At 44.8% G+C, this 25,190-nt stretch overlaps 1 protein-coding gene across 2 annotated transcripts; it reads left to right on the forward strand.

Annotated features, from left to right (window-relative positions):
• MOV10 (Mov10 RNA helicase) lies at window positions 1–25,190 on the forward strand. 2 transcript variants are annotated; one of them, XM_083617359.1, is made up of 22 exons: window positions 1–366; window positions 5,426–5,522; window positions 6,573–6,697; window positions 8,354–8,577; window positions 10,048–10,288; window positions 12,224–12,361; window positions 12,669–12,828; window positions 13,396–13,550; window positions 14,248–14,424; window positions 14,624–14,771; window positions 15,283–15,444; window positions 15,614–15,717; window positions 16,917–17,014; window positions 17,486–17,605; window positions 18,423–18,525; window positions 19,307–19,424; window positions 19,500–19,694; window positions 20,358–20,423; window positions 21,142–21,267; window positions 21,500–21,588; window positions 23,699–23,820; window positions 24,498–25,190. In XM_083617359.1, exons 1-22 carry the CDS (start codon window positions 233–235, stop codon window positions 24,560–24,562), a joined length of 2,967 nt encoding a protein of 988 aa, XP_083473485.1. In that variant the 5' UTR covers window positions 1–232; the 3' UTR covers window positions 24,563–25,190. The 2 variants fall into 2 exon arrangements, with proteins under 2 accessions (XP_083473485.1, XP_083473486.1); XM_083617360.1 differs by lacking the exon at window positions 1–366 and adding an exon at window positions 2,845–4,686.

Below are 25,190 nucleotides of genomic sequence, written 5' to 3' on the forward strand. Positions count from 1 at the left end.
ATCCTTGGATTGGCAGGGGAAGAGGTGATTGGTTTGTCTCCACCCTTCCCAGGCCGACGAGGAGCCTGAGTCAGCCTGGCCATTAGCTTTCAGTTTCGTTTCTTCCGGTTCAGAGCCGATAGTCTTGCAAGCAGATAAGCTGCAGGCTGGATCATTTCACAGGCGGAGGGAAGCCGGGCAGGCGGATTTGCTGGAGCTTGTTGGTGGGAGCGGAGGCGAGGAAACGACCACCATGCCTAAACGCACCGTAAGGGAGAATAAGGAGATCGGAGAGCGGTTCCTGCAGTTCCTAAAGGAATCTGGGAAGGAAAAAGTGAGCAACAAAAAAGAGCTGACGGCGATCTACAATCAGGAGTTTCGGTACAGGTTAGTAGACTAGAGCGATGGGGGGCGGGAGAGGTTCAAGGATGGCGGAGCGGCCAGCATCTCTGCAGCGCAGGAGGCTTTTCCTCTCGGCTTCCTGGCTTTGGAATGAAGGGGAAAGCGCTGGAATCCCTACTGAGCAGCAAGCCCAGGCTTGCCCAGAGTGGGACCCCCCCCCCCGGGCCTCTCGCTTAATTCAAACTCGCCTCTGGGTCTCCTCGGTGGAGCGGAACTTCGCGCGCCCCGACGCCTTTCCTTTCTGAGTTTGGCAAGCAGCAGCGGCTGCGTTCTCGGCGCAGCGCAAAGGCGCACCCGTGGCGCAAAATGGGGCACATCGGTGTACTACAGACGGCCGTGTTCGAGGGGAGGGAAAAGGCTGGGGTGACTTCTCTCAGTTGTTCAGCCTTACATATTAGCGCTCGAGAAGGAGGTTCTGAGGAGAAACACAAGAAAAATGGAGCAAGGATGTGGGGTCGAAGGGAGGGAGTCAGACGGTGCTCAGAGGAAGGGTAGTAGGCGAAGGAAAGGAAGGGCCCCGAGGAGAAGATTGGGTGGGTTGGCCTCCAGGATAAGTAGACCGGTTTCAGAATGGTTTGGTTGAAACATGCAAGTTGGACGGCGAGCTTTTCCTGTTGATCTTTAAACATCGCCTTCTCTGGTGGGTTCAGAGCAGCCTACAGCCATGTTTTCTGCAAAGTACCAGACCTTCAAAGCACATTCCCTTCCCCACCCAAAATAATTAAAAAGGGAACTATGGGAACTGTAGTTTGCCCATCCCAGGCCTGTAATTCACAACACCTTAAACGACAGTTCCCAGGATTCTCATGGTCTGACGTGGCTACGGTTGGGTAGGTTGAGGTTAGGAAGGCGGGTAAAATAAATTCTTCCCATATTCCCAAAATTAAGCTCTCAATACACAACTTTGTTCTGTTCACCTCACTTCCCCAGTTCTCAGTCTCTAAATTACTCAACAGAAATGAACACACAAGTGCTCAAACAAACACAACAACACCCAGGACTCCCTATGAAAATTGTGCATTTGTGGTTTAGTGGTGCAGTGTAGCTGATGGAGTTATTGGGCACTTGCAGACGGTCACTTTTGGGGGGGTGGGAGCCAATAAAGTACTTGCAAATTCAGGCTTTGACACTTGCGTGTGACCAGAGTCCTTACCCCACCAAAACAGGACATTTTGCAATGAGGAAAGTGACAGGAAAATGCACTGGAAAGTGCAGGGTAACAATTTTCTGATGCAACAGCCCGTTTCATTGGCATCTAACCTCCCCACAAACTTTATGCAAAGAAATTAGGGTAAATTCTCAATAAATAGGCCATCGGGAAATGACCAAAATAGGAAGTGGAAATGGCAACACGAGAGTTCTCTGTAACAATGAGGCCCAGTCGTGGATGGTGAAAAGGCAGAATACGCTAAAGATTGTTCAAAGATTTTATAGATGAGTTAGGTGGGATGGGGAAGCCGCATAGTTTGGCTCATTGGATACAAGCCAATTTCTTCCTCTTTGAAGCTGCTTACAGTGACTGTTGTGTTGATATGCATCAGATAGAAGTGGACTATTGCTCATAGGCTGACAACTGCTTTAAAAAAAGCAATTTCCCCTCTTTGGGACGATTTTCTTAAATGACCATTTTGGATGCTGGAAAGGAATTTCTCTACTGCGCTCACATTAGTAATTTGAGGGGGGGGGGAATGGAATGAGAAGAATGTTTTAAAAGATAGTGTAGGCATCCCCTGAGAGGGTGTTTTTAAGAATCTCGGAGCACAAGAATGTGGCTGGAGAATTAGAGTTTGGTTTGGAAATTGGAGAACTTGTTGGAGGAGAACCAAAGGGTCACTTTCAGATGTTGTAATTTCTAGAAGGTGGAAAAAGAGCAAAAGGGACCAAGCTGTGCCATGCCTTAAAAAGATTAATGATTAGTGTTCCTCAGAACAGAACCCTATCTGTGCAAATAACATTGTTTGTCTTACTGGTAGGAAGGCTGTTATAAATGGTCAAGGTTTCAGCTGCTAAAAGTATGTGACCATTCTAGTCTGAGGTAACTGGGCCTAGGACAGCAATGTTATTGTGACCTCCCTTCTCCTTTTCAGCAATGTGGAAATGAAAAGGAGTGGGGTATCCACAGACAAGATAGGTGTTTCTGTACGTTTGGAGGGCTCTTCATGGGGGGATGGGGATGGGACGACTTACATTGAGCATTGTGTATGCGCAAAATCCTCCCCTATAAGCAGAGCATTAGAAAAATCGAAAGTAAATCTCCCGAGCAACAACCTAGTTCTAAGGTAAGAAGAGAAAAGCTAGACAGCCTGCTTACTACCTCCAGCTGAGGTAGCCTTTTAATCCCCAAACTGCCATCACGGGCTAGCGAAAAGCCATTTTACCCTGAAGAGAGGACAGAGAAACCTGTCAGTTAACCTGATTGAAGAGAGCAGCATGAAAATATCAGGTAACAACAAGGAACCAAGCTGCTGCTTAGCAAACAGTTTATTGTTTGTTCTGTTTATTGTATGCTCACAGTGGAAAGGTGTGAGGTCAAATTTTCTCTTCCTCCCAAGAGCTTTCCCAGGCAGCACACAGAGGAGATGCTCTGCAAGGAGTTCCTTGCTCTACTTCGTGGGCTAACCCAGAAATATTTCTCGTCTGTAGCTTTCTGATATCAAGGAAATACCGTCTGGCTTTTAGAAGACATCTGAAGTCAGCCCTGTTTAGGGAAGTTTTTAATATTTGAAGTTTTATTCTGTTTTGAGTGTTCTGTTGAAAGCCGCCTAGAGTGGCTGGGGTAGAAATAATCTATTATTTATTTATTTATTTGCTGTCTGCACAACCTGCACCTCACTTTTGAATACAGAGTGTTTATTAATCTTCCCTCCCTGCACTCTTTCACTCAAGTTGGGGACCCGCTTCCCACCTCAGTGTTACAGGCACTTTAGCACTCAAATTCAGGGCTGCTGATGCAGCATGGGAAGTGGAGCTTGTAAGAAACAACAACAAAATTTTCCCATACTGTACTGCTCAGGTTGAGGACTACAGCTACCAGGGCCGCCTTACCCATAGGCGCTAGGGGGTGGGGTGCTGGGCTCTCAGGGGTGCCAGACCAAGAGTCTGGGGTCCGAGAGTTGAGTCCGGGGAAGAGCCCGCCCATTGGTTGGAGCGCCGCGGCAGGCTCTTCTGCTGCGGATGGCTCTGCGTCACGAGTTTCAGGGTGACTGAGCCAGCAAGACACTGAGACGGCCGGCCGGCTCCACCCTCCTGCATGCCTGGGACTGAGCAACTGGGGGGGGGCGCCAGGTGGATCTTTGCACCCCGGCGACGCATATGCTTCAGACAGCCCTGACAGCCACTGAGCTAGCCTTCCCCATATATTTTAATGGCTTCAAGCAGCTTCTCCTAATTTACCTGAACTGTTCTGTGCCAAATGAAATACACTTCAAAGAAATACAGTGGGCGCTCGGGTTGCGAACGTGATCCGTGCGGGATGCACATTCGCAACTTGCATCTGTGCATGCGCGGGTTGCGATTCGGTGCTTCTGCGCATGCGCGACTGCCGAAACCCGGAAGTAACTCGTTCCGGTACTTCCGGGCTTCGGCGGTCCGTAACCTGAAAAAACGCAACCTGAAGCATCTGTAACCCGAGGTATGACTGTACTTTGGTTAGCTCCTGGCAAGACTTGTATGCACAGGATTTTCAGTGAGTAGCTAAGTTCAGATTCCTGGAATGTTAAAAAAAAGTGTGGGGGTAGGGAGTCGCAGCACAGTAAAGGAAGCACATAATGGCACAAGATTGCTTTTTTGTTTTGGCTGCTCCTTTGGAATTTGTCTGATAAGAAAAGGCTCGTTTTTCAAGGTCATTTGCAAGGGAGTTCTGTCTAGGCTCAGTGAACAAGGAGAGGGAAAAGTCACATTGAACTTTCCCAGGTTTTTATTCTGAGGAGCCTGGGAAGCGACTCTTACATTTCTGAATATTTGCCTGAACTGTCTGGTTCATGTTCTCCAGGCCTGTTAGCTCCTCTCTTCCCACCCTGTCTTTTAAAAAAAAAATCCTAACTTTTTAATTATCCAAAATGTAGCAGTACAACAAAATCGGCATTCTAAAACAATTGGTTAATCCTGTCTTTCTTTCCCAGGAAGTCCCATGTAAGACACAATTGTCTAAATTTACAAGTAGGACATGAGGCAAAGGAGATGAGTAAACAAAACAATAATGGTTCTCTTCTACCCTCAGTTTATATGAAAACTGCCCAAGCTGCTGCTACAAACTTTTAAGTTGTTATTGAAATCCTAATGGAGAGCAGAAAGTAGTTTAACCAGGTATATGTAGACAGTCATCCCAGAAAATATAAACTGTATACCAAGATGCATATGCTGTTTACCAATTTGTGGTTTTTGTTCATTGATTTGAATGGCATGCTTTTAATGTATAAGCTTCTCAACCAAACATTATAAATAAACAGATTCAGAAAATAAGCCAAATACGGTACTCAGAAGTTGCACAGAAACTCAACAACTGCACAATGATTTCTGCAACAATTGAGCTGTGGTACCTTTAAAGATGAACATATTTATGATCCCATTAATTGTGGATTAGAGTCCCCTTCATCAGGAAAGTTCACAAAAGCTTATTCTACAAAAAATTTAGCTGGACTTTTAGTTTACCACAGTACTCTCTCTGCTTTGATAACAAAGGAACTTTATTAAGAGGAACTTTAAAAGGGGACAAAAAGCAGTTGGATGAACCCTGAAAGTCAAAACAGTTCCACACATAAATACACAGCAGATGTATTTGGCCAGCAGATTTGTGACTGCCTGCACATTCAGGGCAAGGCAAGGCTCTTGTGCCTTTAAAATACAATGAAGGCAGAAGATTTGTAGTTTTCCCTGCTGCAGTGATGCAAGAACTTACTAGAAAAAAAAATCCCTTCTATCAACTGTATTGGAAAAGGGGAGTTCCTATGTGTATTGAATTAGATGTTAATCCATCAGAATAGTCCTGCTCAGTTTAGCTTCCTTTGTTGAATAACGGTCTTCTTTCTGTTTCTTGTGTTGGCAGAGAGGATGTTAGAGGACCTAACTTCTCGGCTGTTCTCTATGCACTCTGGCGCTTTGGCCTTGCTGGGTTCCATCGGGACTCCGTGATGTTTGGAAGGGTGAGAGATGATTATCTTATTGATTTTTGACTCCTCATCTGATACATTGTTTTGAGCAGCTATTAGGCCTGAGAGAGACTGAAACATAGGTCTCTTGAGGCCTGTTAAAGTGGGAGGTGGTATGGAGGCCCAGTACTGTATATCTTTAGGGTCTACCCTCTCCCACTCTCCCTTTTGCTTTACACATTTTTTAAAATGTAAATCTTTCTCAGTTTACTTGAGCAATAACAGTGGTGTCCCCATATATTATTAATTCATCCATTTCAGCTCTTTAGACAGCAAAATCAACTTGTTTGACTGTACCATGTCAAAAAATTATGCTTCCGTTTTGCATTCTTGGGAAGGAAGAAACCAAGCCACCTTGTACCCAGATTTTCTGTGAGAGGGAAGCCTCAGAAGCCACAAGCCCATAAAAACTAAGGAAACACAGAGTTCACACAGTTAATTTACTGGCACCTGTCATTGACACATTTCAAGGCTGTTACTTGGAAAGAGCCTCCGCTTGAGACACCAGGAAGCAGCTACCAAATAGTGTAGACAGGGCTGAGTCGAATGCACTGTTGTTCTCACTTGGCATCCGGCAATTCCTTCTATACAGGACACAGGCTGGCTGGCCCAACAACTTTTTCCCTTCTTGAGTCTGCTTCTTCCTTAATTGCTGTGCTAAACCCTTTTCCATTGAGCAAGAAGCTGCCAAAAGCAGAACAAAGAAAATATGTGCAAATCAGTAATTTATACAAGTAGCTGCACTTATATTATTTGACACGGAATCAGAGTTAATCTTGCTGCAAAAGTCTTGGATTTGTTCTTGTTTGTTTTAAACCAAAGAGGATACGCAGCCCTGAACACAAGTTTCCATCTAGTATGTAGAGATGGGTTCTACTGAAAATATCCCCCAATGGTGGGGCACTTTGAGAAGGCTCCTTCTGAAGTTGGATTGTATGGAATCCAAAGTATGACCCATTATGAACTCCCTGCTTCCTGCTATGAACTTTATTCTCAGAGTCTTCCAGTTGTTCATGGTCACTACACTTTGTTCCCCTTGTGTAGATAAAGAAAAAAGTAAAGTTTACTGATCAGTACTGGAGACCAAGCTATGATGCTGGAGAACAGCCTGACCAGGACCAAAGCCCAGGTGCTGCCCCACCTCCTCGCAGGTCACGTGCTAAGGACAGGTAATGAAGGAGATGATGAAGACTTAAAAGACTGGGATTGTGTGTGAGCACAACTTTCTAGTACTCTGCATTTCAGAGATAGGTCTTTGCATTCCCGAGTCCCCAGTCCTACCACATAACTGAAAATCGGGCTGGGGTTGGCCCTTGTTTTCAGAAACTTTGGAATCTTCATCTTCATTTAAGAAAAGGTTTTCAGCCCTCTTTGCTGTCGAAATAAACTTGAAAACATAAACTGTGAGCTCACTCTGACTAGCTCACTAGGGGTAGATAATCAGAAGCCATCTAGCCCCTTATTCCTCGCTTAAGGCTAGAGCAAGTGCAATAAATTATGGGAAATGCAAATGTCCTTAATTTACATAGTGCAGGGTAAGTTATTTATAGGGACGCGGGTGGCGCTATGGGTGAAACCACAAAGCCTAGGACTTGCCGATCAGAAGGTCGGTGGTTCGAATCCCCGCGACAGGCTGAGCTCCCGTTGCTCGGTCCCTGCTCCTGCCAACCTAGCAGTTCGAAAGCACGTCAAAGTACAAGTAGATAAATAGGTACCGCTCTGGCAGGAAGGTAAGCGGCGTTTCCGTGCACTGCTCTGGTTCGCCAGAAGCGGCTTAGTCATGCTGGCCACATGACCCGGAAGCTGTACGCCGGCTCCCTCGGCCAATAAAGCGAGATGAGCGCCGCAACCCCAGAGTCGGTCACGACTGGACCTAATGGTCAGGGGTCCCTTTACCTTTAAGTTATTTATATTTGCACGGAATTTGGATTTGTGTATGTGTGTCATAGTATACATGCAGCCTTGGGGATGTGGAAAAAATAATTCTGGTCTTTAACTTAACTCTCACAAAAGCTGGGCAGAGCAGGGAGCTCAATACGGTCTTGCAAGAAAATAAAATTTGAAAGCAACATTTTAAATCCAAGATTCTCAAGAAGCCAGTCACATTGCCAATAGCAGGGGCATTCCCAGGGGCTCCTCAGCTGGAGGTCTTATGAAGACAGAAGGGCCTTCACAAGTATCCTGGTCCTAAACTTCCAAGGCCTTTGAATGTAAAAAGCCAATAATGACTCAGTACTTCAAACTGGATCCACTGTGCTGTTGAGGCAAAATATGATAATAATATCCAGTCCTGCTTAGTGCTGGATGAAGTTGTTAGATTACTAACTGTACTTTTGAGCAGCCTTCAGAGACATGCACAACACTCTACCGTAGTCTAACCTGGAGAAAACTTTGGCATGGATAAGTGAGGTCAGACTATCTGCTGCTATTTGTTTGTTTGTTTGTTTATTATATTTTTATCCCACTCTTCCTGCAAGGAGCTCAAGGTGGCATACATAGTGCTCTTCCCCATTTTGTCCTCACAACAATCTTGTGAGGGTAGCTAAGGCTGAGAGCCAATGACTGGCCTGAGGTCACCCAGTGAGCTTCAGGGCTGAGTGCAGATTTGGTTGGCATTAAAAAGTGTTGCTGTAATGGGTTCAGTTCCTCTTCTTGATACTGGGTCATTATATCTACTTCCTGCTGTACAATAATGTTAGAATATCATTGACACCCTCTGAATAACTCCACATCAGAACATGGGGCATTATCTCGGAGCAATTGCAGATGTGTATATAGGATAGAATATTTTAGGAACTTGTTACTCTGCTGTTTCAATTCCCTAGAGCCGAATTGGTCTCCAAGAAGCATGGAGTGGACATTGTTTCGAGTTGTGATGGGGAGAATGGTAAAATCAGTTTGCATGTGTCTCCAAATGAAGTAAAGAATATTGTAATAGAGGTACAAAATAATGGAGAAAATGAAGTGATGCTGTCGAGTTTCAGAAAACTACGTGGACGTCGTGAATTTACCTTTGCTTATAAACAGCTACCTGTGAAATTACAGCCAGGTAACTTATGTGCTTATTTGTTGAAATGTATTGGTTAACCCATTGAAGGGGATTAAATTGGGTAACCATGAGATATGTAAAATATCTCACTACCGTCCAATTAAATAGTTGCAAAAATATTGTTGAAACCCCTTAAAACCCCAAAAGTCAGCTCAAAAAGTTTTTCCATTCATGTGGAATATGCTCAAACTTGGACTTTAGTGAGCCTCCAAGGGAAAGTAGTGCCAGTGCAGAGACAACCAACTTACAAATTATTCAAGCAACTTCTCACCCAAACTGAAAGGACTGTGAAAGGACTTCTCTAGCACAAAAAGCATATAAGCCTTTTATATTTATTATTTTACTAGAAATCCGGAATTGTCATTGATATATATTAACAGTATTGTTGTTGTTATATATTTTCTTGGAAATTTGAGAGTATGTCACTAAATGGGTGCTGGTGGGTGTGGGGCAGTGTCTGAAATGTCATTGAAGATGAATTGAGGGTCAGTTTGAGTTAGACCCTGATTCAGTTTGCTGCAGTCTGCGGTTTGGCTTGGGGTCCAAGGCAAAATCTACTTCAGAAAAACTAAGCTTAATCCTTCCCCCTTTTCACTATATGGATTTCACCCTTTTTTTACCTTTTGACAGAAGTGGATGAAATTTGCAGGCATAGTAACCCTTCTGAGTGGAGAAAGCCTACCAGATAATAGAGATATAGATTATGGGGATTTTGTGCTGGGCATATTTTAAAATTTATATATTTTTCTCCCTCCTGAGGGGATGAATCCTGCCAAATTACAGAAGGATAAGGGCAGCCTTTACTGTTTGGAAGAGTTACTCTCTCCTAACATTATTTGGGCAGTTGTTATGAAAATTAGCAGATATGAGAGGTATCCCTAGGTAAGAATTCTGCCAAATTGCAGCCAAATAGGTTGAAGGTTTTTGCTATGCACTTTTCAAAGTTGGTGAGGAGGTGCTTTTTTAAAATTGGTGGGGAAAACAAAAAGGGTCTTGTTCTTTTTTGGAAACAATTTTTCCCTCAGTTTCATGGAATTGAAACCACCATGGTAGTGAAAGGGAAAATCTGATCAAAACTATGTGGAGAAGCCCTATTGGCTGCCCCTCATCCTCCTCCAGAATTAAAAAAAATATTAAATTGTTTCCTATCACTACCTTTAAGATGAGACATAAAAGCACAAAAAAAAAATTCCTACCATGTTTTGTGTGTGTTCAAAAAGCAAATATTTTATATTCTGCTAGATGAAATATAAAATAAGTTACCACAAACCATTAACATTTTCTGTTTACTTGATACATTTTAAAACCAGATGATCTGTTAACAGTTAATAAATTGCATTACATATTCTGGAGGGGCATGTATCTCAGTCCCCTGATTTCAGATATTGTTGTTAGGAATTACACTAGAAAGACTGAGAAACAGGCACCCTCCTCATAGCTTGTACTGTTAAGAGGCTTTGTTACTTTCAGGAGAAACGTATAGGATCCAAGTGCGCTGTGAGACAAAGGACTACGGATACTTTCCTGTCACCATGATGTTTGATTTTGATAGTGCGCAGACTGGACGCTTCATCATTGGACGTTTCATGTCTGCTGTTGCTCACAGTAAATTAGAAGAACAGCTGGCTCCCTCAGCACCTTACAAGCCATACCAAGCCAAACTGCACAAGCCACAGGAAGTTGAGATAGTGGAAGGCATTGCACCAAAAAAGTACGTGGGGATTCTCTGTTAGTGTTGCGTTCTCTCTTGCTTCCTTCTTTGTCAAACCACTTCTCAAATTTATACTCTTTAAGAACTCTGTCCTTAACCAGTCTTGCTGTCTCCTAGCTGTTTTTCTCCTGCCATATAACACTCCTTCCTTCCTTCCTACTTTGAATTACTCAGTTTCTTAAGTGTTTTCCTTTCTGATGTCTTTCCCAGCTGATGTAGATACTTAAAACTCTCACCTTGACACTGTACAGCACCTAGCTTTCCATCAGTGCTAAATAAATACACTGGAAGTCTGTCCGACTTCCAAAACATTCAGAAACCAAAGTGCAGCTTTTGATTGGCTACAGGAAGCCCCTGCAGCCAATCGGAAGCCGCATCAGACGTTTGGGTTCCAAAGAACGTTCACAAACCGGAACACTCACTTCCGGGTTTGGGAGCCAAAACTTATGAGTACCAAGGCATTCAGGAGCCAAAGTCTGACTGTAATAGGCAACGTCTGAGCTGTTGGGTGGAGCTGGACTTCAGATAGAGTTAGAACTCTTGCTTGTTTATGTCCTTCCATTAAGCATTCCGAAGTCTTCACCTCATTCTTCCTCCTAAATCTTCCTTGAGATAAGTCATTCATGAACTACCTAGGTGGGGGATTGATTCATGCATGTGTATATACACCTTAGCTCAGAGCTTTCCAAACTTTTTATGTTGGTGACACAATTTTTAGACATGCATCATTCACAATACAGTAATTCAGTTTTACTAGCAAACCAGAGGTTAAACTAACTTCTTTCCAGCCCCGGGAGGAGTGCGGGGAGTGTTCACATGACACACCTACACACTGCAGCCGACACATTAATGTGCTGCAACACACAGTTTGGAAAGCTCTGCCTCAGCCATTTCTCATCCAGTGAGACTCAAACATGTGAATGGCATCCACAGAAAGGGATAATATTGTGTCTGAGATGTCAGGTGAAATTTTAACTTGTGTATTGATACATTTTTTTTACCAATATTTGCTCTCAAAGCAGCTTACAACAAAAATGCACAGAAAGGTACAATTATAATACAGATAAATTTTTATGGCTATCTCTTCTAGTTTCTGTCAGTTGATGGCATTGTCCATATTCCAGGCTTTTCCTACAACGGGAGGGAGTCAAAGGAGCTGCTGCTTGTAAATATACCACCTCACATCCAATTATCTGCATCACTGCATATCAAAGCACTGTCTATAGTGTTTGATCTATGGTTATTGTTCCACAAATGCTAGGAACCACTTGGTGTAATCATCAAGAGGTTGACATGCTTCTGTTAATTTGGCCATCCATGTAGAGCTTTGAGAGGTTCCTGGATCTTCCTTGCAATTGCCCATTCTGGGAATTTGTGGGGCATTGTTGAACTTGCAAGTAAAGGATGCAGACTGCCTACAGGGAGACTGTGCAGAACCTAACATTCTATACCAGGAATCAGCAACCTTTGGGGGCCTATGAGCACATCTGCAAATTGAGGAAACTGTCACAGCCGCTGCTCATGCCACAAGCACTGCAGCTGCACGCATGTACTTACTGGTTGCTCTAGCAGTCAGAAGACTCCTGAGGAGTAGACAAGTGCAAACGGATGCAATTAATTAACTTGCCTCCCAGCCCACAGACTAGATAAGAGGGCTTCTGCAGGACAGCAGGCCAAACATATAAGGGTCAACACCAAAGGGAGGTGGTGGGTCACCAGAGGGTGAGAGTGCCACGCCCTTTGATTTTGTATCATTGAATTAATTCTCCTGTGAGAGAAAGTGAAGTATTGCTCGGTGGTAACTGGAATTGTTTCCTTGCTGCTCAGATTGACAGCTTACATGCTATACGGGAGTTAGCATTGCTACAACTGGGGGTTGTCCTGTTACACGTGACATTAATCGATAAAACCTTGCACTGCTTTTTACCCCTCTAGCACTTGGAACTATGACCTTAAGCAAAACATACCTCTGCAGCACTACAACTACCCACGAGACCTGAAGTATCAGGTAGAATGCATGAATAAAGGTCACGCACCCAAAGATGGCACCCGTGAGAAGATTGCACAGCTCCGGTAAGACCGCCCCCCTCCTCCAATGTTTCTTCCCTTATTAAGCGCATATTGCTATATTTTTACAAACTGTTAAACAGTGGAACAAACTCCCTTGGAAGGTGGTGGACTCGCCTTCCTTAGAGGTTTATAAGCAGAAGTTGGATGGCTACCTGTTGGGGGTTCAGTGCATTTCCTGGTTTGGGATGCTGCTGCAGTAGTCGATTTTCTGTATTGACAGGAAGTTGGACCAGGTAACTGGTGAGGTTCCTTCCAACTTCATGAATTGAGAAGGTTAAATTTGATTTGATACTATGATTCATTTCCATAGGAGCGACCTGAAAGCTGCCTTGCAGTTTGACAACTACAGTAAGAAGTTTCATCTGCTCCTTTACCTAGAGGAGATCCAGATGGAGGTGGACATTCATCGATACGATCAGTCCGATGTTTGCATGGAAGCAGACAAGAATAGTCCGTTTCTTGTCCTGACGGTAAGCAGCAGACAAAGAGTTCTCTTAGAGAAGAGAGTTTCTCATATTGTGTGAATCATATGTAGCAGTTAGATCAGGGATGTGGATTGGGCTTTGGGTTGCATGTAGTGTGGGTTGGGGCACTTGCTGGCAGGCCTGGGCTCCTCTTTCCTACCATCCACACTAAAACACACAACCTTCCCCCTCCCAGCACATTAAGATCCCAGCGCCTCTCCGCTGATGGACACTAGGAGGAGCTGAGGAATACCCTAATGTGCACTCCTCAGCTGTTTCCAGTACCTGGGGAGGTGAGAGGAGATCTCAAGGACTTCATGGTGCCCCTTTCCTTTGGTGCTGAGGAGGAACATGCCAATTCAGTGCTGAGCAGTGAAGAGAGTGGTAGAGGTGAACCAGTTGGAGAGCAGGAAGGGGGCAAGCAAATCAATGTAGAAGTCAGCTGAGGAGGCACCAATGGAAAGGACCAGATTGTGTGCAAGATGCCGCCTTCCCCTCTTCAGGTAGTTATTGGGAGCATGAAGTTAAAAGGGCATGGTTGCCTCTCAGACTGGGTTCTGTTTTCTGCTCTAGGCACCTGGTGTGGCCGAGAACCGCCCATCAGTCCTGAGAGGTGATCATATTTTAGTAACATTGGCTGAAGAACGCAAACGACACCCGATTGTCCAATACAAGGGCTATGTCCATGCTGTGGAATGGGATAAACTCAAGCTGGGCTTCTCTGACAGGTGAGTCCTCCGGCCTGAGGCTTTGTTTAGACCTCCTTCCATTGAAAATGGAATTAAGATTTCCAACTCAGGTGTGGTTACTTGTAATTTTGTGTTTGTGGACATGTAGCAGATGTAATTCACAACATGGCAGAACCTGCTCTGCCTTTCTTCATCACTTGGCTGTTAAAAGCAAAGGGATATCCTTTGGGTCAGGAGCTGTCAAACCTAGATTTTCACTTGCTAGAGACACCATCAGATGGACAAAACTCAAGAGATGCAATATTGTAGGCAGGCAAAAGAAAGAAGGGGAAGCAAAGTCCAGGAGGTTGGTAGACAGTATTGGAAAGCAAATTCATTAGTTCCAGCAGGTCAGGTGGGACCAGCAGATGAAGTGGAGCAGTTTTGGTCTGTGGCCTTTTGAAGAATGGCTGAAGCGGGTTGGGGGTGGGATTGCCCTGAAGGTTAAGGGGGAAATGGAAGTAGTTGAAAGGGAAAGGGAAGCAGTGTAGTTGGATAGCTTGACTTTATGATTGGCCTGAATTGGCAGCAGGTGGCTCTCAAGCTGATGGATTCAGCAGGTGGTATTGTGTGGGGGAAGGGTATGCAAGTTGGAGCTAGAAAGGTTGGTGGAAATTGGTAGCCTGCAAGAGTGACCTGAGATCAGCGATGCCCAGAGCTTGTTGGTAATTTATTCAGCACCCTTTCCTTTTCCCAGGTTGACATCTCGCTTCATCAATAAAATGAAGTTTGATGTGAACTTCACCTTCTGTCGTCTGCCGTTACGAGTTCAGCATCGTGCCGTTGACCTTGCCCAAGAGGGGCAACTTCAGAACCTGCTATTCCCATCTTTCTCACTGGGACATTCTCTACTCACTTCCGGTCAGCTGCTCAAGTGAGTGTATGGAAAGGAAGCAGGGAGAGATTGGAAGTGGACAAAGGTCCCTTTCTGCCATGGAAATGCCCTAACTGTATGGAGGTCTTAGAGCTGAGGGTTCATATGAGTATGTGGTATGAACGTGCCATTTTACTTTCTCTTTGCCCTGCATTTTGGTACCTCTTCTTTTTTCTCACTCACTCTTCCCATCTTTCAGATTACATGACCGGAATCTGGAGAGCAACCAAGAGCAGGAGAAAGCTGTCCATCAGGTGGTAGCAGGCATCTCCAGACCAGCCCCGTACCTTATATTTGGGCCACCAGGTACGGGCAAGACAGTCACTATGGTGGAGGCCATTAAGCAGGTGAGGAGAGAACTTGATTACTGTGATTAGATTAGCATTGAGTATACAGTGGTACCTCGGATTACATACGCTTCAGGTTACAGATGCTTCAGTTTACAGACTCCGCTAACCCAGAAATAGTACTTCGGGTTAAGAACTTTGCCTCAGGATGAGAAAATCATGCTCTGGCAGCGCGGCAGCAGCGGGAGGCCCCATTAGCTAAAGTGGTGCTTCAGGTTAAGAACAGTTTCAGGTTAAGAACGGATCTCCAGAACGAATTAAGTACTTAACCCAAGGTACCACTGTACTATTAAATGCGGGAGAGAAATAGACTTGCTTAAGAGTATTGAAATGATGGAACCAGGATACTCACCTAACTGGTTTGTTATCATCCCCATCTTGCATCCTGCAAGTCTGGACCAGTCTCAGGGTAACTCTTGAGCCCTCTGAATGCTACCATTTCTTAAAAGCCTGGAAGTGTTTTCTTTGGCTGGCCACCAGTCTCCCAGTATTATTTCCCTATCCTACTCAGGTACTAAAGCATGTTGAGGGTTCCCACGTGCTTGCCTGCGCCCCCTCCAACAGTGCCTCTGACCTGCTCTGTCAGCTCCTCCTGAAACATGTGGAACACAGGAAGATCTACAGGATGAATGCTAGCAGCAGGGATTACCACACCATCCCTGAGGATATCAAGGTATATACTAGTTCCATGTGTCCAAGCTAAATGTTCTGTCCTACCTAGGGTTCTTTATTCACACCTCTCAGGGTAGTAAGCTTGTAGTACCCTCTTCCTCCTCGGATACAAGGTGAACAAGGATGTTGCTAGAGCCCAGCTTATGCCTAATACCTGTTTTTGCTTCTAGCATGTCTGTAACTGGGACAAGAAACTGGATTCTCCTGTCTTTCCTAGCAAGGAGATTCTAGAAAACTACAGAGTGATCATCACCACCCTGATAACAGCAGGAAGGTAAGAAGGCTCAGATATCATTCAAAAATGACAAATGAGAATAGGTGAGAAGTGAAAAACTGTATGAGTTTGCATATGTAGTGGGGAAGACATAATATGTTTAGATGGAAAACTGTTTTGTTACCATTGTTGCCACAAAATTTTAAATAAACCCTTTCACATTCTCCTTGCCAGTCACCACTGAAGGAGATGAAATACATAAATACATGCATCATTTTATTTGTGTTCCGCCTTTCCTTAGTTAAAACCATGCTCAAGGACGCTTACAACATAAAAAGTTACATAATTACAAGCATAAAGTAGTCCTAAGCAATAAATAAAACATTGAGAAATACACAACCACATTAAACATTTCCATATGAATCATAATAAGATCTAAAATAAAGATAGAAAAAATAATAGCAGCAGCAGCAGCACCCCCTAAAAGAAATCCCTAAATAACAGCCCTCAGGTATTGCAGCTGGCGTAAGTCAGGACTTTGCCCTCCCAGGCCAGGTGGAAATGGTCTGCAAGGAAGGGAGCAGGTATTCCAGGATTCACAGCCAAGATGGTCTTTATTAGCTATTTTTGAGAGAAAATGTTTTAGTTGTCAGTTGATGCAATTCACCAAGACACCAATCTGAAGCACAATTCTTTCTTCTGGGCATGTTACATTGCTATCTGTGAAACCTAAAACCAGAGTTAAGACCATAGTGACACAGCTGCTACTGAAGGCCCTGGTTTAGTACTCAGGACGCCACATAACTGCTGTTTGCCACCGTGTGAATGGAATCCAGACCAAAACAGAAATGGCATTTTTGCTGGCAGCCACGTTACATAGAATCACAGACTTGGAAGAGACACCAAGGGTCATCTAGTCTGCCCTGCAGTGGAGGAATCACAGCTAAAGAATCGGTGACAGATGGCCATCCAACTTCTGCTTAACAACCTCCAATGAAGGAGAGTCCACTTTCCAAGGCAGTCCATTCCACTGGCGAACAGCTCTTGCCATCAGAAAGTTCTTCCTAATGTTTATTCAGAATCTCCTTTCTTGCAATTTGAACCCACTGATTCTGTTCCTACCCTCCGGGACATCAGAAAACAAGCTTCTTCCTCCATCTTCCATGTGACTCCTCTGTTAAACGGCCACTTGATGTGGTTGTCCTCTAGCTGGGAAGTCAGATATCCTCCCTGTGCTCCCTTTTGTTTCTCCTGGCTAGGGTGGTCTATGCTCAGTTCCCTCCGGGACACTTTACTCACGTCTTCATCGATGAGAGTGGTCATGCTGAGGAACCTCAGAGCCTGATTGCCATTGCAGGTGCGTTTTCTACCCTGAAAAGGATTGTAATTTCTGTGGGAAACGTTTTTTTTTTTTTTTTTAACATGATGGTTTTTAATGGAACAGAATGCAAACTTTCATTTTATTCACTAAACTGACAGGGTTCATTGTGGGGCAATTGCCTCGTCATGTATGTTCTCGCTAGCATGTTTCACTATGTTCAGCCCCCCCAGAGTTCTGGAAGGCCCTGAATCGAAATGTTTCTTCCTAAAACGTCCTTCACTCATTTTAAACAGCATTTAGCTTATCTTGTTTGCTTTCTGTATTTGCTTCCGCTGTTGATGATCAGGCTGCCTTTCCCAAAACACATTCCAGGTCTAGTCAGTTCTGTAGTTCTCAGCTTTATTCTGCTTTAGGGGAAAGCAGATTAAAGTTCAAGCCCCAGGACTCTGCTTATGGACCAGACTGAGCAAATGGCTAGAACCCTGTCTTTTTCTGCTCCTCCTTTAGGCATCCTAGCCATGATGGACCCAAGGACTAATGCTAAAGGAGGTCAGCTGGTTTTGGCAGGTGATCCCCAGCAACTGGGACCAATCCTGAGGTCTCCTCTGGCTAAGGAGCATGGCTTAGGTGAGTAAGGAGCAGGTAGCAATTTTTTAAAAACCCACTGACATGTATTTTATTTTGCTTTGCGTGGCATTTCATGCAAGTTGAGGTATCTGTTCTTAAGGTTGGGAGGAGGAGGAGGAGCATAAATCATTTGAGCTCTGTGCTGAAATCTTCCGAGTGGGTTTTTAAGTGGGCAATGGTTGATTCAACCAAAGGAGTCTCTGTGCGGACTCCTCCCTTGTTGAACAGTCTGCTTCTAGGCTCAATTCATGCAATGCCAGCAATACAGTTGTTGCAGCGGATGCAACCCATGTGGCAAGTTGAGGAAGAGCCAAGGCTCAGTGATAAGAGAATGGGGGTTGCCTGCAGAAGGTCCCAGGTTCAATCCTTGGCATCTCCAGATTAGGGCTGGGAAAGACGCTTGCCTGAAATGTGGGAGAGCTGCTGCCAATCAGTGTAGACAGTGCTGAGCTAGATGGACCCTTGGTCCAGGCTCAGTAAGAAGCAGCTTCCTCAGTGCTTCTTGAGCTGTTTCTGCAAAACTGCACCATACAGCTGGCAATTATGTTAAGTGCATAAACAAAACATTCTGAAACTGAGAGATTTTTGCAAGTTGACTCAAATTATGTGAGCGTGCTTCACACAAATGGCTTGCCCCTCTTGAGGTTGCACCCGCATCGTTCTTGTTCTTAGCAGCAACTGTGCTGCAGGACAGGCACATGAATTGGGCCTTAGCACTGTTCTGAAAAAGGGTTTAGAAAAGGATAGATAAGAGAGTTCCCAGCCCCAGTCCCTTGCATTCATTTGGAAGCTCTGAGCAGCATCTCGGCTCTTACAGGACTTTCCCTGCTGGAGCGGCTGATGCATGAAAACTCACTGTACGCAAAGAAGGATGGGAGCTACAATCCACAGTTTGTCACTAAGCTGCTGCGTAACTACAGGTACATTCACTGCCCTGCCTCAGGATTCCAGCAGGTGGCGCACAAGTGTGTCTGTATGGATCTTGCCTATTTAATGTAACACAGGTTACATTAGGTTGACTTGAGTGGTATTCCTGGGTTCTGTCTTCCCAATTCAGGTTGATAAGTGGACTGGGCCAGCTTCTTAAGAGACTATAGCAGAAGTGGGGGCAGCCAATGCTTTATACTAATGCAGAAAGATTGCCAGTTACTGTTAAACAATGATCTTCTTGCCCTGAAACACAGACAAAATGTTTATTTTACTTGAGGGTAAGATATCAGAAGAGTGACTTCAACTAGGGACTGGAATGAGAGATTCAGATGTTTATAGACCCATTTCATGGAAGGAAGCCACCGCCTTCAAAGAATAGCGACATCTAACACATTTTTACAAATTGCAGTCTGTAAACGTCGTGTTTTACAACTACTACTACCCTTTCCTTTTCAGAGGGATGGCCTTCACACAGAGGCAAGTTTTGCCTCTCCCACAGCCTCTTGGCCCATTTCCTAAAAAGAAAAGCACTCGCTTACCTTCACACACTCGGCTCCTGCCAACTTGTGAAAGTTATTTACAAATGGCATGACATGGAGGCCACCCATTTACCATTTGTATCTAAGTGAAAAGGATCAAACACTGCTGCAGCACCAGTGGGCCCATTTTGTGTAATGTGGCATTGCATTATTATGAGCATAAGAGGAAAGTGACTTGCCATGGTCCAAAGGATCTTGTATGTGCTAAATTATTGTCTTCCTTGCCCCCCAGGTCCCATGCTACCATCCTCAAGTTCCCCAATGATAAGTTCTATGATGGGGAGCTGCAGGAGCATGGCGACCAACGCATCACTGAGTCCTACTGCAAATGGAAGGAGCTGGTGAAGCAGGTGAGGAGCGGTAGGCACCTGGGAATTCTGCCATAGGCATGAGCACAGCTGAGTCGGCGTGCTTTCTCCTTGCAGGGGTTTCCCATTATCTTTCACGGAGTCTGCGGGGAAGACCAGCGTGAAGGGAACAGCCCTTCGTTTTTCAACACGGCCGAGGTTAAAGTGCTGACTGACTACCTCAAAAAACTGCTCCTGGAGGAGCAGGGCAAGAAAGGCATGCCTCGCATTTCCCCCAAAGAAATTGGAGTCATCACTCCATACAGGAAGCAGGTGAGATCTTCTGCTGGTCCCAGCTCACTGAACAAGATTCCCTTCCAGGAGTCATGGAAACTTGGAGCCTCTTCATTGGCCAAGTTGTCCTCCAACTTAGGTGGTTGCAACTAGTTATATGCATGCATGTGGTCAGTGGAAGGATGCACTCTGCTGTAGACAGATGCCATGGCTGTTACGGTTGGAGCAGCTAAAAATGTGGTGTGGCAGTCATATAACTTGCTTTTGGGTGGTTGCAGCTAGTCATGTGTGGCCCAGGCTATGTCTTGCATTCTCCATGTGGATGCTGTGAATAGTTGTGCTGTGTAACCTCAAGGCTCCATCATGTCCTGGGTTTCTGCTAAAGGTAGCAGTGACTGCAGGGCCAATATAGTATAGCCTTTGCCCAGGGTCTGAATCCTTCCTGCACCACTCCCATCATCTCTACCAGGAATATCAGACCAGTTACTCCCACTGCATCAACAGAGAATTAAAGGCTACCCTGCCCATTTGCGGCAGGGAAGATTTCTGAAGCCACCATCCCTATTTCGTGGCCCAAAGGAATTCATCCATTTGCTGAGGGCATTAGACAGCAGACGTGCAGCATTCTTGCTTGCTAGAGACTGAATCGGACAATAAGAATGAGGGGGTGCACGAATAACTGGTTTTGCTTTTCTCTCCCAGGTGGAGAAGATAAGAAAAGCCATTGGTCTGGAACTAAAGGGTGTGAATGATATCAAGGAACTAAAGGTGAGACTTAAGTTTTCCTGCCAGTCGTGCCAAGGGAGAAATGGTTTGGATATGTATCCACAGCAGACGTGGTTCATCTTAAATAAGAATAGCTTTGTTGCACCCAACCAAAAATCCATCTGTTCTGCTACTTGTGTGTCCAGCAGTGGCTAATCATATGGTCCAAAAAAGTTTCCAAGTGAGGTTTTGTATGATGAAGTATGCCTTCTTACATCACAGTGCTGTGGGAACAGAGTAAGCACTGCATCAAGGACAGAAACACAATAAGTTGCTTTATATGGAATCTGACTATTGGTTCATCTAACTCAGTATTGTTTACACCAGGGCCTTCCAAATTTGGCTCTCCAGCTGTTATTGGACTACATCCCTAGCTAGCAGGACCAGTGGTCAGGGATGGTGGAAATTGTAGTCCAAAAGCAGCTAGAGACTCAAGATTGGAATACCCTGGTCTACGCTGATTGGCTTTCAGGCAGGAGTTTTCCTCAGCCTTCCTGAAGATGCCCTCCAGATGGTGATTGACTTAGAACTACAGCATTGCCAATTATCTATGTTGATGGGAGCAGTTGTCCTGCAACATCTGGAGGGCAGCAGGATCAAGCATCTCAGTACCAGGAGGAAGAAGGCCCCCAGCTAAGCTGCTTGCCTTTCCTGAGTTTGGGATTTGAAGATTTATTTTCCTAATCCTTGTTATCTGGCTATTCTTCTTCTCTCCCTCCAGGTTGGCTGTGTTGAAGAGTTCCAGGGCCAGGAGCGGCGTGTGGTGCTCATCTCAACAGTGCGCAGCAGCAGCAATTACTTCAATATAGATGAGGAGTTCAGTATAGGCTTCCTTCAGAACCCCAAGGTACAAATCTGGGCACATCATCCTATAATCTTCAGAAAGGCCCTTGTCGCCTTTCCTTTGGGATCCAGGGCAGGTCCAGAACACACTACACCTGTGTTCCTCCTCTCCAGAGATTGCGAGAGAAGCAGTATTTGTGGCTTGGCTTGGTCATAGTGTGTTTATGAATGGCATCGTCACTTACTGCCAGGCCAGGTGGATTAATTTTTCTTCTTTTTACTCTCTCCACTTTCAGCGCTTCAATGTGGCCATTACAAGAGCCAAGGCACTCTTGATAATTGTAGGAAACCCGGCTACTCTCAGCAAGGATCAATGCTGGAGCGAGTAAGTGTTGCCCTCCAGTTCCTACACCCTATAATAATAATAATAATAATAATAATAATAATACTTTTTTATTTATACCCTGCCCTTCCTGGTTCAAAAACTGGGCTCAGGGCAGCTAACAACAAATTTAAAACACTTAATTGTAAAAGCAGCATAAAATACAGTATAAAAACATGAATAACAATAAAATTCAAAATTCAGAAATCAATTTAGGGGAAATAAGCATTAGATGATGCAGGTGGCGCTGTGGGTTAAACCACAGAGCCTAGGCCTTGCCGATCGGAAGGTCAGTGGTTCGAATCCCCACGACGGGGTGAGCTCCCGTTGCTCGGTCCCTGCTTCTGCCAACCTAGCAGTTCGAAAGCACGTCAAAGTGCAAGTAGATAAATAGGTACCACTCCGGTGGGAAGGTAAATGGTGTTTCTGTGCGTTGCTCTGGTTCACCAAAAGCGGCTTAGTCATGCTGGCCACATGACCCGGAAGCTTTACGCCTGCTCCCTCGGCCAATAAAGCAAGATGAGCGCCGCAACCCCAGAGTCGGCCATGACTGGACCTAATGGTCAGGGGTCCCTTTACCTTTTAAGCATTAGATAATCCCCAGGGCTAGCTGGCTGAATTGGTCCTACTTGGGCCAGCGAGGAAGCCAGGGGAGAATTAGTTGTGGGGTCTCAGAGCGGGTAATCTTCATAAAAGGGGAGGGGGAGGGAAGAGAAGGGAAATAAAAGATCAGGCGGAGTTCAAATTAAAGGCCAGGTGGAATAGCTCTGTCTTCCAGGCCCGACAGAAGGAGGTTAAATCCTGAAGGGCCCTAGTCTCATGGGACAGAGCATTCCACCAGGTTGGAGCCATCACTGAAAAGGCCCTGGCAGAGGATAGTCTGACACCCTTAGGGCCCGGGACCTCTAAACTATAGTTATTCATGGACCTTAAGGTCCTCTGTGGGGCATACCAGGAGAGGCGGTCCATCATCCCCCCCTCAGCCATTTCAGCCCAGTCTTCCCTCCCTTTGTTCCTTTGTGGTTTGAGCAAGCAGAACTAAGGATTTCCTGATGATTCCATGAGAGTTTGTGTTGATTGGCCTGCATGTGGTGCTCCATCTGTGCAGCTATTGACCCGTGCATTTATGACCATTCTTGGACCAAAACCCTGCCAGCAGTAGCAACAAATTCACCCCATAGCCTTGATGTTTCTCCATAATGTGTGGGCCATGCAGCAGTTCTTAATTCAGCAGCTATTGTGTAATGTTGTATTGTGTGGCTTGGCTAACTGAAGTGAGTTACCCCGGAGCCCTTGGTTCTGCCAGCACCTCCCTCTCGCTTTCTAACAGTGATGCATTGTGATCCAGACTGCAGAGAGTTGTGCCTGTACCCTGGGCGAATAGACAGGGCATCCTGCCTCTGTCAAGGTGTTGCATTTATATAGACCTTTGGTTCTTTATGAACATGAATGTGCCATATCTTGAATCAGACTAAACAACAAAAATTTTTTCCTTCCAGTAGCACCTTAAAGACCAACTAAGTTAGTTCTTGGTATGAGCTTTTGTGTGCATGCACACTTCTTCAGATACACCTGAAGAATCATGAAAGCTCATACCAAGAACTAACTTAGTTGGTCTTTAAGGTGCTACTGGAAGGAAAAAAATTTTTTTGTTTTGACTATGGCAGACCAACACGGCTACCTATCTGTAACTTGAATCAGACTGTTGGTTCATATAGCCTGGTGTTGTCTACTCTGACTGGCTTCAGCTTACCAAGACCTCGATGTAAAATCTTTTCCAGCCCAGGTATTTGAAATGCCAGGAACTAAACATGGGATCTTGTGGTTGCAAAGTAGGCACTTACCTCTGTGGCTCCCTGTCTTGGGGACATGCGATTCTAATCACACCACACCCTTAAGCAAGAACTGATGTTGAAATATACTTCATAGCCAATGGTTACTTAAGCATTAGGACATGGGCCATTTCAGGAAGCAGTGAGCTACGTCTGAGCAAGAATCCCCTCGGCTGTTCTGCTTTAGCGCAAATATATGCTTTTAAAATTATTCTGACTTCCTCTAAAGCTCATGGGTCAGGCTGGTGGCATTAACACTACTATTTTATTGGCGCCCCTAGGTTTCTCAAGTATTGCAAGGACAATAATGCATGCCGAGGATATTGGTATGAGGCAGATGAGAATGAAGAGGATGACGTGCTGGTAGAACTCGCTTCTTGCTCCTTGAATAGGCAGCCAGAAGGTAAGAGGTTGAAGTGACCTAAATTGGACTCCAGTTATTTCTTGGATGTATAGTAATCCTAAATGCATAGCAAGTAACCTGAAAAGCCTTATCAGAGTTGGGGCAGCCCAAGGAGGCTGCTCAGTTGACAGTTCTAGTAATTCTCTGCTGGGTTCCGTCTGTGACTTGGGGAGTGGATGAGCACTTACCAAAATAAATGCAACCATCTGAATCTTGATGAAATACTTCCATGGCTGTATTTTTTTTCATTTCCTGTGTGCTGTACAATGGATAGGGTTGCAGAAGCCACCCTTTCTACCTCCCAGCTTTATTTAAAAAGAGAAAGATCAGGATTTTTTTTCAGCCATGAATCCATTTGACGAAAGCCAATGTTCAATTTTATTTTATTTTTGCACATTTTCTGCACATCAATTGATGATTTTGCACATCAATTTTCATCCAGATTGGGGGGGGGGTTGATTGTTTAGAAATCCTGCTTTCTTTCTAAACACACACACACACACACAAATGTGGACTTTCACTTCAGCAGTGATCACAATGCAGCACAGGTCCTTCTGCTATAACATATTCCCCACCAATAAATTGGCAGCTCTGGAGCATGTCAGATCAATTTGGAAGCAAGGGCAAACTAAGGAAGCACTTTCTTTTGCTCTTCATCTGGTTTTCCTTCTCTGCAGGCAACAATTCTGGTGAGAGTCACATCCAGCAGCATATGGACCCAGAATGGTCACATGAGCGCTGAGGACCTCTACTGTCTTAAATCTTGGACCTGCTACTGCAGCCTGCATTCTTGAATAAGTTATTTCTCCTGTTTACATACTGAAAAGCAGATGATGGCCCAACTATAAATGAATCATGTTTGAGTTCCCTATTACTATTTATCTCAGGGGGTTAAAGCCAGAATTTTATAAAGAAATCCTAATTGTGCAAGAGGGAATGCAGTGTGCCGTTACCTGCATACACCTAATGCAGTGTAAATTCACTTTTATTGTTGTGCAAGACTTCTCTGCATTCCTTCCTTTTGTGTCCAGCGGTGTATGAGAAAAGACTGGTATTAGTTTGAAACACAGATGTGCTGGATTATAAAGCAATCAGAAATAAGAAAAGACTGGGGAATGGCACTGAGTGCAGAGGCTTAACCTCTCCTTTTGAAACTGGCAGGAGGAAACGCTCCCTCCCTTTTTGCGGTTCAGAGACTGACAGCTAGATTTCTATTTCAAGCTGCATTTAAAGTTTATCATGAAATTGTTTTGGGGGACCAGGGGGAAGATGAACCTTACCTCTTAAGCCCTTCCCATTTCCAAGACTGTATCAGATTTTATCAGGTGTTTTTTCTACTGGATTGTCATTAAAGCTTCTAGAATTTACAA

The sequence above is a fragment of the Podarcis filfolensis genome (genome assembly GCF_964270895.1).
Source record: "Podarcis filfolensis genome assembly, chromosome: 6".
Classification (NCBI taxonomy): domain Eukaryota; kingdom Metazoa; phylum Chordata; class Lepidosauria; order Squamata; family Lacertidae; genus Podarcis; species Podarcis filfolensis.

Excerpts from the sequence above, each read along its gene's own strand:
- MOV10 (XM_083617359.1), top strand. The coding sequence starts at position 233 with ATGCCTAAACGCACCGTAAGGGAGAATAAGGAGATCGGAGAGCGGTTC. Across the intron at positions 19,695-20,357 it reads TCACTCCATACAGGAAGCAG|GTGGAGAAGATAAGAAAAGC; the intron begins GTGAGATCTTCT and ends TTTCTCTCCCAG. Across the intron at positions 21,589-23,698 it reads AAGGATCAATGCTGGAGCGA|GTTTCTCAAGTATTGCAAGG; the intron begins GTAAGTGTTGCC and ends TGGCGCCCCTAG.